General features: G+C 36.9%; 1 protein-coding gene across 3 annotated transcripts in view; it reads right to left on the bottom strand.

Moving 5' to 3' along the window:
* Positions 1 to 809: 809 nt before the first annotated feature.
* The window catches only part of LAMP2 (lysosomal associated membrane protein 2), a 35,472-nt gene continuing 22,693 nt past the window's right edge, over positions 810 to 13,588 (bottom strand). The window contains exon 9 of one of the 3 annotated variants that reach the window (XM_082609503.1): positions 810 to 1,645. In XM_082609503.1, coding sequence (XP_082465629.1) covers positions 1,503 to 1,645 — 143 coding nt within the window. In that variant the 3' untranslated portion in view covers positions 810 to 1,502. Of the gene's footprint in view, positions 1,646 to 2,656; positions 4,484 to 9,049; positions 11,472 to 13,588 lie in introns of those variants that run through there. The other 2 variants (XM_082609502.1, XM_082609501.1) reach the window with 2 other exon arrangements.

Below are 13,588 nucleotides of genomic sequence, written 5' to 3' on the forward strand. Positions count from 1 at the left end.
GGCTGGGCCCGTGGGCCATGGCCGCTGGGCCTGCGCATCCGGAGCCTGTGCTCCGCAACGGGAGAGGCCACAGCAGTGAGAGGCCCGCATACCGCAAAAAGAAAAAAAAAAAAAAAAAAATAAAGTGAAGGCAGATCTTTAGAAAACTTTTCTTTTTTAGTTATATAGAGATAAAATAGCTTGATAAAATAAACATCTGCCTTATGCTAATAACAGGAGTGCAAAGCAGCCATTTGGACACTAGAGAAATACAACAGTGTGCTTCCAAATCAAAGGACAATTCAATAGCCTAGCCAATCAAGCAGACACTGGGAGGAGTGGCCTCTAGTACCTTACTCCAGTAGCCAGAGCCATTAGAGGTCCCTACAGGGATATAAGTCTGTATCAAGATCAACAAATTTACAGAACAGTCCTGGTCCAGCTCTGGCCAGGCAGGCATCTGACTGATGATACTTCAGGGCCCACTAGCCTCTAGAGTTAGCACATGCTGCTGTGAGAAAAAAGAAACCAATACATTAAAATTATCAATTAGAACTTATTCATACAGGGGATGAGAGAGTACATGAGGCACACAAAATAGAGAAGCTTTGTTTTGTTTTTTAGTGGAAGATGAATTAACTTTGTGAAGAAGTTAAGGCTGTAAGGGAAAAGAATTCTAAATCATAACTCTAAAGAAAAAATAACCCTTTCTATATCAACACCTTAAAAAAAAAACGCCATAGATCTTACTTCATCCTTCAGCATAAATGGCAAGTCTGAGGTAATCAATATATTCCAAACTCCAGTAGGAAAAAAAAAAGACATCCCTGTTTTGTTTGGGGTTTTTAAAAAATATTTATTTATTTATTTTGGCTGCACCGAGTCTTAGTTGCAACATCCTTGTTAAAATACAGTAGCCACTAACAGTAATAAAGAAAACAGCCAGACTTTTGCTATTAAATACAATATTATGAAGACATTCCTTTCTTTCTTTCCTTTTAACTAGCAGGAAAATTAAATCAGAATTTAAATAATCTTGTTTAGGCGGTGGGGAATCTAAGTCTTATTACAAACCGGATTTTATGTTTGCCACCAATGAAAACGAATTCACTATGTTCTTGAATTTATTTCCTGAAGCAAGTTAAATTCTCTAACAGCTTTGATTTTGCAAATAATGTCAAAGAGGCAAAATACAAGTAACTGCAACATATAAAATTATACTTCAGTAGAAATGCTTTCATAATTGGATCCAGAGGCTTAGAATCATTATTCACTAAAAAAAAAATATTCTAAGCCACAATTTTTCTTTCAATTACACTTTTACAAAGGAAGAAAAAAATAGGAAAAAAAAAAGAAGAAATTGGTCCTAATAGTGCTACTCATGCCCAAGTTAGCTAGCAACTCACTGAGGTTAATCTGCATCTCTCAAACAATCAATTGCACAGCATTTCCTGGCTCTTTAGCCAATGGAAAACATAACTTCTGATGGCAAAAAAACTCCAAAAAGCACTAGATTTAATTGATTACACAGACTGATAACCAGTACGACTTTTCCTTCTTCCAATCATATAAGAGATAAAGACAACAATTATAAGGAAGCCCAAGGCCACACCCACTGCAACAGGAATAAGAAAGTTGAGGTCAGAGTCAGCAGAACATTCTTCAGCTGTTTGAAAAGAACAGACAGAAAGCAAGGAAAGGAAATTAGTAAGGAATGCAATTAAGCAGAAACAAGAAAACAAGAAACAAGCATTTTGAAAGAGTACATAGGTTAGTCTTTTACAGCATTACCCTTATTTTCTTATTTTCACTATGTCCACCCAAGTATTTCCAAGCAACTGATCCTCCTGTATCTCTCACTGTCACTTCATCTCAAATCACACCTAATTCCTCAGTACAAAAAGCAGAAGTTAAGGGAAGAACGGGAAAGGGTCCAAAACAAAGAATTGTGCTTGCCTAATATGGGAAGATCTTATGTTGAATTGTCTAATGGCACTGCAGGGAAAGAGCGGCACTGCGGGGAAAGGGCAGCACTGCGGGAATCTTCACTTAAAACCACTACCTGCGTATTTCCCCACTCCCTTTCTCCCCTGCCACAGCTATCGTGAAAATATAAATAAGAATTCTGTATGAGTAATAACATCTAAGTTAAAAAGGACTCATGATCAAGAAAATGCAGTATAATTTTTTTCATACAAGCATTAGGTAGCTATCAGGTTATATGTAATTATTTTTAGCTGAGCAGTGGCCTGGAAGAATAATAGCAGAGTCCAATGGACATTGCAGTCCACTCCACTGGACCACCAGGAAGGTGGTGTGCACATGCAATGTAGATTCTGAGCTCTGGACTGAAACAGAACTGAGTTTGAATCTTGATTCCTTCAATTACTAGCTAATGGACCTTGGTCAAGTAATTTAAACTGGGCCTCACTTTCCTCATCTGTAAAAGGGGGAATAAGAATACCTATATTATAAGGTATCTGAGGATTAAATGATATTTCTAAAGTATATGATACACATCAGGAGGTCAACAAGTGTTCATTCCCTTCTCTTTTCCTCCCATGTTTGTGATCCCATCCAAGGAGGTTTAGGCTTTGAAGTAGCAAACAGAGGTCAAAATAGGAGCCATTGAAAAAGCCAATATTCAGTACTTTTTAAAATACTTAAGCAAACACAGTTGGTATCATGTGTCATTTATTGAAATTAGTTAGTACAGAAACTCAAAGTGCCAGTTCTGATCTCACAGTTTCAAGTTTAAACTACTGAGTGACTAGACTTCATTGGGACAATTTTTAATCAAAATGCTAATAATGGTTTTGTTGCCCGCTAGATATGTAACCTCAGTGAAGTCACTCCTCTTTCTGAAAAAATTATGGGGTTATAGTAAGGAATCTTTAAGGTCCTTTCCAGTATAAGTCTAATGCAATTAACAAAATGTGATACTTGGTGTGATTTATGATTGAATAATAACTTGCATTTTTCCTCTAATTTTATCTTTTCCTCCCCTTGCACTTTTGTCATTCATAAAAAAATGCTGCTGAGGTTCTGAGTATATAGAACAGATTTTAGTAATGACATTAGCTTTTATTAAAAAGATTTACTATATTTTACTGAAAGCCTTCAGAGACTGATAGCTGGGTATCAAAATGCTGTAATCAGTGAATTACAAAAACTCTGAACAAGCCAATATATATACAGAATGAGTTAATAAAATAATCACTTCCATGTGAAATTCTCGAGTCTACTGATTAAGCTTCCTTCTTATTTATTTGTCTATACATTCAATATCTGTGCTGCACTTCTAACATTGAGCATGCTTCAACAGGGGCTGATTATCTAGCTCATTTTCATGCCAACAGCTTCTGTCTACACCCCATCTATGCTCTGCCCCACAGGGGCTGTCCTGGAAAAGGCAGGAGCCGAGTTGCTGCTTTGCTTCGCTGCCTCCCTTCTGAGATTGCTGCTGCTTACAGCTCATAAGTACCAGTCTGATGACAACACTAAATAGATTTTAATGCTCTAGAGACCAACAAGATGAGGTAGAGAAACACAACACAATCTCTCCTAATTAGTTCATAGAATATTTCTATCTTGCAATGCTAATCAGGCATCCAAGGAAGAGAAAAACATTTTTAAAAAGGCAAGTGGTTAAATATGCTTGAATCCTTTCTGTCTATTATTGCTGAAAAAGAAAACAGTTTTTTGAAAACTCTAATTCTGAAGCCAGTTGAAGCTCTGTTGCAGCCTCTTGCGTCTGTTTTTTACCTAGGGAAAAATCACAAGCCAAAGATACTGACTTCATCTTCAAAGAAAGTCACATAACCTAAAAAATGCTGATGGTCCTGAGGACATTCAACTGAAAACCAAGTTTAAGCATCTGATGGGCATTTATGCCACATCAACATTTATTTAATGAACTATATGCAAAGGCACTGTGATGAGCTTAAATCAGGATAATTCTTATACACTGAAACAGAACACCGGTAGTGAAACAATATTTATTAATTCCATTAGGAGACAACTACATATTTTATCTTCATAATGGCCATGTTAATAAGTTTAAGGCATCTTGGGTTAGAATCAAAATTTGGCCAAGGCTTCTTAAGATAGACCTTAAAACACCGCACACCGATGTTCTTTTCAACAAGTTTGTCTTCAGGACCAGTAAATACAACATTAAAAAAAATTTTATGCTGTTCTATTAACAGTTTTTATTAATAAAGAATTATCTCAAAATGCTGGGACTGATTTAAGAATTAAAGTTTCAATATATCAATCTTAAAGAACAAAGTATTTCAAAACTGAAAGGGAAGAAAATCTTGTTATGTGCATGTATTTTTATATAATCAATCAGACTGCAGGTTCTAAAATTGCTCATATCCAGCATGATGGCGCTTGAGACCAATAAAGTAAGCCAGCAACACTAGAATAAGCACTCCTGCCAAGGCTGCTCCCACCGCTATGGGCACAAGGAAGTTGTCGTCATCTGCACTGCAGTCTTGAGCTAGATGTGGAGAAAGCACAATTGAGAACAGAAACAGTGACAAAATTTCAGATCTGTACATTTTAAGTTAAAATGACAGTACTTCCCAACACACATATGTGTTTTTTACACCAAGGCAACAAGTCATTGGAATTCATTACCAGCAAATGAGATGTTCCACAAAAGTGATTTTCCAAATAACCAAATCATATACTTTTAAGTACCCCAAAAAATGCAGTCATTTCGGTTGAAAGATATATAAAATGATCACATACTTCACAGATTCTTCAAATGGAAGATAATGGATAAATATAATTAGCCTTTCCTTGATGATCAGGCTGTGAGCTTTCAGAGGCAAATTGTTATGATGTTGAAGAAGCATAGTGCCTGGAACACTGCAGATTGGGAAGTATTAATGAAATGAACCAAATGAACAACTATATAAAGCAGATGTAAGAACTCAATGCATAGGAATATGGGGCCATTTAGTAGTAAGGAAAGGTATAAACTGGCCCTGATTGCATAACTGTTTGCCTCAAGATTTCAGTCTGGTGTAGGAGTCAGATAAGAAAATCAGTGGTTATAATTTCAAAATGTGCTGTAATAGGGGCAGGGAACACACAGTGTCATCAAAATATTTCAGAGGCACACTCAACCCAGCCTTGTTTCACAGGACACAGTTTGAAAGAGGTGACACCAGAGCTGAATTTTTAAGAATGAGTAGGAATTAACCATGCAGGTAATGGGTGAAGGGCGTTCCAGGTATAGAAAGCAGCACAGACAAAACTATGGAGGGTAAGAAAACATAGCACTTCGGGTGAAATGCAAGCAGGTTGGCATAGCTAGAACAATGGATTAAGAGGTACTCTTGGAAAAGAGGTGGAAAAGGGTACTAGGATCAGCTCACAAAGGCACCGTATGCTCTAGGTAGTTTGGCCTTATACTGATGCCCCCCCTCAAAAAATATTTCTGCAGAATTTTAAGCAGGATATTTGTTTCAGAAGTTATGGCAGATGGAAGACTGGAGGTATTAAGTTAGGAAGCAACTCTACTGCTAGAAGCCAGATGACCAATAATATGGTCCTGAACTTGGTTAATAAAGTGCAGATGCAGAAGGGATGGACTAGAGATCCAATTAGAAGACAGAACTGACCAAACAGATGTAGGAGGAGACAATATTGTAGAATGGCTTCCAATCCCATGATTATGTAGACACTGGTGCCATTCATTGTGATAGGGAATACAGGAGGAATATATACATTTCAGTTTTATTTGTAGTTATTTTTGTGTGGGTTTTTTTAAATTTAATTTTTAAAATCTGCATGTCAGGGGAGGGTGGAGAGGGATATGTGGAAGAGGGAGACACTCCGTTTTAGATCTGCTGAGTTTAAGATACCTATGTGCTAATCAAGTGGTTGACGTGATAGCTCAAACCAGGGAGAAAGATATTTCTCAGCAAGGGCAAATAAAGAGTAATAAGAGGATCAGAGACAAAACCCTTGGGAACACCAATATTTGAAGAATAAAGGAGCAGGAAAAAGTAGGAAAGGCAGGTAGAAAATGGTGCCACAGAAGCCAAGGAAGGAAACAGCTTCAATTATCATAGGAGAACAGTGTAAAATATTAAGAGACGCCTGCGAAATGTCCACTGGATGTAGCAATACGGAGGGTGGGGGCTAGGAGTCAAATTGTTGCAGGTTTAGGAGTGAATGGGAAGTGACTGACTGGTTAGGAGATCAAGAACTTGGGATGGGGAACACACAGTACTCGTTATGAGACGTTTAGAAGAAAGGTAGGTAGTTAGAAGGGGGACACAGGGTCAAGAAAGGATACCTTCAGGGTGGAAGAGACTTGTGGTTACAGGATGAGGGAAAGAGCCATGAGCATTTTACAGGTTGAAGACGCTGGTACAAAGTCTCCTGGGAGGCAGGGGAAATGGGATTCCAGAAGCACTGACCAGAAGAAAACCTACTGAGACTGGAGAAGAAAGGGATAGTGCAGATGGAGATACGTTTGCAGAGAGAGGAGGTGGCTAGCATGTTGAACCACCGCTTCTGTTTTCCATTTCCTTGCCTCTTATTGCCCTAGTTCTCCTCCTAGCTTGCAATTTACCAGGGATTGATAAATCAGATAATTAAACTTATTAGAACTGTGCCGAAAATAAAAATGAATAGCTGCAAGGCACATCTGATTGTGTTTGCATGTAAGAAATGTGCCAGTCTTTTGCTAGTCTCTGGGGCAATAACTGGGAACAAGATGCAATCCTAGAGTTTATGGACTTTATGACATCAATTTTGGCTGCCAGCTCAATGATCTTTTTTACTTGCTTCTTGGTTTTGTTAAAAATCCAGATAGCTGAGGTTGCCAGATGTGACTTGTGAATATATGGTGTTAAGAGCACCCAGTTAGCTCCTCCCCTTCAATTTCCCAAATTACCACCCAGCATATAAACTATTAGGTGACATGACCATAAAGTATTATGTCTTGGATTTAATATAACTTGGTTTTTAAAAAATTCATTAGATTAATTTCTTATTCTGGCAACGAATTCATAGTCCTCTTTCCCAAATTGGGTATTTGACCTAGTACTGAAACGACTTTCATAAATACTGCCAATAAGGCTTTCTTAAGGCTTTCATGCAAGACAAATATTCCCAGAGTAGATCAAAAAGGCAATTCTGCTAATACAAAGATCTTTCTAGATGCTGTCATTTACTTAAAATGCTCTCAGTTAGTATGTGAAGTATTAATTTATAATAATTATTGATTTTTATGAATTCGGCCTTTAAAAATTCTTTAGGTAATGGAAAGAAATTTTGGTAAAACAGTAATTTTAGTAAAATCACATCCAAGAAAAGAAAACCTCATTCTGTAAGTCATTTTGACCTGATCTATTTGCCTAATGTACACTTGAGACCTTTCCGGGGAAAGGAAAAGTGTATTTGTGGAAGAGTTTAATAGTCACGGAAGCAATGAAGATTTTTAAAGACAAAGTTTCATTGACCATTGAAATCTCAATGGAAAGGTTCATGTAGATTTTTAAAATGCTGTTTATCTTCAATTTTCTGTTAGTTCAGAAATTTTTCAAATACAGTTTTCAGTGTGAGGGCTGAAAAGCCGAGATGTACATTTATAATAAAGTATAAAACAAACACCTCTTCAAAACCAATGTGTCAAAAATTCTCTTTGGAAGAATCAGCATTTAGAAGCACATCCTTATGTGACATTTTATTTATTATATACCTTTTAGATCTATAGTCAAACTGTTTGAAATATATTACATGAATCTGAAAAGATACTTGAAGCTACTCTATACTAGTTTCAAAAATAAGATATGGTAATTACTGATGCAGAAAGTTATGTACCAGGGTAAAAGATCAGGAGACAGGTAGGAGAGAGCTGAGCCCAAGACAATGTAACATTATCTATTTAAATAAACAGAGATAAAAGGCTATAATCCTAAAAATATCTGAGTCTCATAATAATTCCTCCTAAAAAAACACAAGAAACTTCAGATGGTGTGTTTTACACTGTATGCAAATATGTTCTTGATGCCTAACAAGTAGCTTCTTATCAGGTTCCTTCTAAAAATACTCAAATGTATATTTTTCTTCATTGAAATGAAAAACTATCACTCAAAGAAATAAGAGTAACAGGACTTAACAGCCCTCAGCCCCCAGATGAAAAAACGAGAGAGACCCCAATTGAGTAGCTTGACCAAGTCACATGGTAGCTAGTAGAGCTGGGAGCTCTGATGACTAACTGGCAGTCACGTGGCTTAACTGGGTAATCCAGAGGAAAGCAACTAGCCAGGCTGCTAAATTTTTGTGTGTGATACACTAAGGTGGACTGGGAAGCTATCTGGAAATTGGAAGGTTCAAGCATTTTAAGGTGATCTGAGAGAAAGATTAGGGCTTCCCTGGTGGTGCAGTGGTTGAGAGTCCACCTGCCGATGCAGGGGACACGGGTTCGTGCCCCAGTCCAGGAAGATCCCACGTGCCGCGGAGCGGCTGGGCCCGTGAGCCATGGCCGCTGAGCCTGCGCGTCTGGAGCCTGTGCTCCACAACGGGAGAGGCCACAACAGTGAGAGGCCCACGTACCACAAAAAAAAAAAAAAAGATTACACACAATCCTATTTTGGCTCAGATCAATAGGTCAGTTTGTGTGGCTGAAATGTACAGATACTAAATATCAGCCTCAATTTAGGACCTGAGAAAAGTGTACAGAGATATTCTGTCACTTTTACTATGAAATAAATATTCTAGATCACTGGTTTCCTAATTGCCTAAACATTAGATTCAGCTGGGGGGCTTACACACACACACACACACACACACACACACACACACACACACATGCGTGCGCGTGCGCCACACACGTCTCATCCCAGACCTGATTCTTACTCTATAGCCACCCCAACATCAGTAGGGACCTATGTATGGGACCACTCTTCCAGACAGTAATACACAGAACATTCTGGAAATAATTAATTCTACTTCTAAGCATTTCTTAAGTTTTTCCTTTTGGAAGAAATTGCCATTATGTAGTATACAAAATCTAGACTTTAGCCAATGGGAAAGAAATGTGAGCAAATTTCCTTAAGAAATAAAAGAATCTTTATTGTTTGTTTTAGAAGCAATATGTTGAGCAAATGGACAGGCAAATATCTGAAGAGAAATACCATACATCAACTAGTGGTTTAAACATCTGAGGAAAAAACATGGAAAGTATTTACATGGACCAGTTTCTTTATACAAATGCTAACCCATGAAAAACACCCAGAAACCAAATAGAGTGTTAGATCATCAAGGTGTAAATCCGTTAAAGCAAAACTACAAAAGGTACAAAGAACACATGGCTATAGGAAATGATAGTGTAAATGATAGCATATAAACTGGCCCATGTAAAATACAAAAATATTCAATTAAGTCAGATTTTCTATAAAACAGTACTAATTAGAGGTATTTTAATATAAATCAGATATATAATCTAAAGGTAGAAACTTTTAGAAACATTAACAGCATTAAGCCAGTGTGCCACCCACTTGTGCTTCCAATTTTTATTTTTTAAAAAAGCTGCTTTGTTTTGACTCATGAGAAATATCTAAGGCTCACATTCTTGCAAGCATTATCCATTCTTACAACGTTAACAATCTTACACTAAAACACTATTTAAATAAAAAATATTTTTTAAAAAATCAGATTTATATTTAGCCTTTAAAAAGTGCCTTAAGCTGGCAATGCAGCTCAATGTAGCTTTTAGAGAGGGGCTTAGTCAGGAATCTTATTCTGAGCCAGTAAGATTTGCAGGCTACTCTAAACAGAGAGCAAATTTAGGTGGGAGAAAATATTTATCATGCCAATATAACTCGAAAGGTAGTTATAGACATACACATGCTAACATGCAATTGCCTCTGTGTGTGTGTCACTAGACTACCAAATTTATCCAATGCAAACATTTTGGAACCCAGATATCTCATTTTCTAGTGAATGGGAGGCACACATAATCTCCCATCCCCCAAAACACGGAACCTGCCATATATTGCTGCATGTTAACAATTTTTTAATATTTGCTCAGCCATCTCAATACCAAAATAAAATAAAGAAAGAAAGACACAGAAGCAGCAAGAAATACTTGATGTGCTAACTATCAAGCAGAAATGTCTTGCTTTCTCATATAAACATTAGGTGGTGCAGGTTAAATGGACAATTGGTGCAACTCCCCAGAGCACAGAACTGAACACAAAGTACATGAATTAATGATGATGCTACCATAATGAACAATAATAATGTAAGTTTTGATTAGCACAGAACTATTTAAATGTGAAAGCCAAATTAGTAAATGTTGTAGCAATCAACACAAGCTGGAAACAAAGAACAGCTTTTTCATGAACAAAGAGAAGGCCAAAACTTTTGGGTTACGTGCGAGTTCTTTATCTAGGTTCTAGGACATACTGGCATTTCTTCTTTAAGGAAAAGAAAAGAAGAGAATAAAACAAACCATCACCAACAAGGATACTAGAAAGCTAAAGAGAAATCTACATTAATTTTAGCACTGCATGTAGAAGCCAATTTACGGGTACAAAGGACTAACACCCCAAATTGGCACTGCCTAGCAATTATCTCTAAAACATCTAGAAAATGGATTGAAATGCCCAGTTGGAATAGTCTTGTGTCTTACAATTTAAAAGACGGAAATATCCAGTTTTTTTTCTTAAGAAGATTAAACAATAAGATTAACACCTATTCCAAAATTTTAAAGCTTTTGTATCTTTTGTCACTACAGCCACATTAAATACAAAGGTATTCAAAAGGTATTAGAAAAGCATGCATTGCTAAGAACATAATAATACTAGACCCTGTTCAAATCTATTGGCATATCTCTCATAGTCAAATACACAGCAATGCCAAAGCAGCTAAGTTAACCTGCAAACAAAATCACCAAAAAATGCAAAGGAGCAAGTACAAATCCACCGTAGAATGTGTTGTCTCAAATCGACTACATGTGGAGGTGTGGTTAACCCTTTCCTAAGCTGTATATTTCTAGTAAGAATGTTTAAAGTGAGAACAATGCAATACTAATTCAAGACAATAAAAAGGAATCTATAATCCACGTGATTTTGCACATGTTTTTTGCTGTAGAAATAACTTTTAAATTCCTTAGTTGGGAAAACCAAAATCATGTGACTAATTTATAGTTTATAGTTTTAGGGGTATTTTTATCTATTTAAGTTCGAAATCCTCTGTACCACCTGTTGTTAAGATCAGAACTGCAACTATATATACCTTAAATCGAATAGTATTGCATGTTGGATCTTGGATCTTGTACTTGCTTTACTGTTTTATAACAGAGTCACATGTGGATTAGTGTTACAGAGTCTGATATCCAGCATAACTTTTTCTTCTGCCAATTAGGTAAGCAATCACTATAACGATAATCAAGCCTGAAAGACCAGCACCAACTATAATTGGTATTAGAATGGTGTCATCATCCAGCGAACACTCTTGGGCTGTAGGTGAGAAAAAGTGTGTAACAAATAATGAGTATAATAAAAAAAAATGATGTCCAAAAGTAAAAGATGTTGATTCAAAATTCAGAAATGCTCTTATAAGATCAACTTTAAGTAATTAAGACAGGTATATTTTAGTGATAAAGCTACATAAAATTATGGAGTGTCCTAGAATTAAAATCCTAAACGTTATTTGTCCTTTCATTCATGTATGTGTGTATATAGAGATAGATATATATGAATATATACTCATTTATATCTATGAGTAAAACACATACATGTGCCTGTATTTCTTTGTATATATTCCAAGTGCTTTCCAAAATAGGAGTATTACTTTATCAGTAATGAAGAGAGGTAATCTAGCCAGATAGCTACATAGAAGGATTACGCTCTTAGTGGTAGAGTGAATGTCTTTTGGGAAACTCGGAGCAGATCAGGAAGGTTTAACTGTGGGATTAGAACAGCCATGCTGGCTCTGGAATCCTTTAGAACAAAGATCGGGCAAACTATAGCCCGTGAGCCAAATCTGGCCCAAGGGCTAAAAATGCCTTTTGAACATTTCTAAATGATTGGGAAAAAAAAAAGAAGATGATTTTGTGACTCATGAGAATTATATGAAATTCAAGTTTCAGTATCCACAAGTAAAGCTTTATTGGAACATAGCCTCACTCATTTGTTTATTGCCTGTGGCTGTGTTCATGCTACAACAGCAGAGCTGAATAGTTGTGACAGAGACCACATGGCCTCCAAACCTAACACTTACTGTCTGGGCCTTTACAGAAAAAGTTTGCAGATTCCCGACTTCAAGTATATGCTTTTAGTGGCTGCAAAAGTCAAGAAACTGGGACCTCTTACTAATTTGAGTGTGTTCAGAAACCACATTTATCAATCTGGTCAGGGCTGGCAGCCCACAGGGGCTATTTTCCCCATTTCTAGAGAGTAGTCTGATCCAGTAAAATCCAATCAACACTCTTACCTTACTGAAAGTCTATTTCCTCCTCCTAAACAGTGAAATATTACCAGTGTGTTGTATTTATAGGTACCCACAGTCAAGAACCTAGCTCCACAAATAGATTACGCATTCATTATCAGTACTAAATGTTGTATACTCCTTTGGGTGACATTTATAATTCTATGTACATAAAACCCAAAGTTTCAAATTAGAGAAAAAACACAGCTCATGTCTATTACAGCTGACTAGATAAACAGGCTTGAGCGGATTTTACACTGCAAATGATTTTAAGTTCTAAACACAAATTTGGACCTAAAATTAAGGTAATAATGTAGGGGAGCTTGATAAAGACTCAAAAGTAAAACTATTAAAGGATCAAAATAATTGAAGTTCGTAAGCAAAACTGACAAAGGGGGAAATGAATTCTTGAAAGTACTTTTAAATTGTGATTAACCCTTCTAATCACAAGAACAGTAGGGTGAAGAGCCCAATTTATTCTGGCCTAACCAACTCAGGCTAGGTGTTCAGCACTACTGCAAAACTGCTGAGCAGCTCACAGCACGTGCACTTTAAACACAGCCTCCACATTTCCTTCTAAACCATAGAATTAATTGTTAAAAAGGATGTGGATGACTGGGATGGCTCTGCTGGGCAGAACTGTGATCCATAAACCGTCAATTTTAAGTAATTGGTTTTAAAGGACGAGTCAATTAAGGAATTTTATGTACTTTTTCCTCTTCAAGCAAATTTTAATCTTGTAATGCCAAATGCATCTTTCATATTCATATAAACACACTGTAATAAGCCTTTCACAAAGCTTTCACTAAAAATCTGATAAATACCACCATTAGCCCTGAGTAGACCTTCAAAAAGTCTCATTCACACTGGCACATGCTTTTAAAACTCTCCAGATCTTTCTGTAAAACTCTCCAGATCTTTCTGGCTGGTCATGATATCTGAGGCTTTCCTACTGCAGTCTTTTGTCTTAACAAAATGAGACCAAACTGCTTTAATTCTGGTATGAAAATGTTTCCAGCGAGAAGATGGCCCCAAGAAGGCAGAGGCAAGATGCTCAAAAACTGCTGCTCCCAAGTGCCACCCTTCCCACACACTACAACCCATGGAGAAATGTCTACACCTTAAGTAAAGCTCACTTAGAGCTCCT

Source organism: Mesoplodon mirus (genome assembly GCF_964341445.2).
Source record: "Mesoplodon mirus genome assembly, chromosome: X".
NCBI classification, from domain to species: domain Eukaryota; kingdom Metazoa; phylum Chordata; class Mammalia; order Artiodactyla; family Ziphiidae; genus Mesoplodon; species Mesoplodon mirus.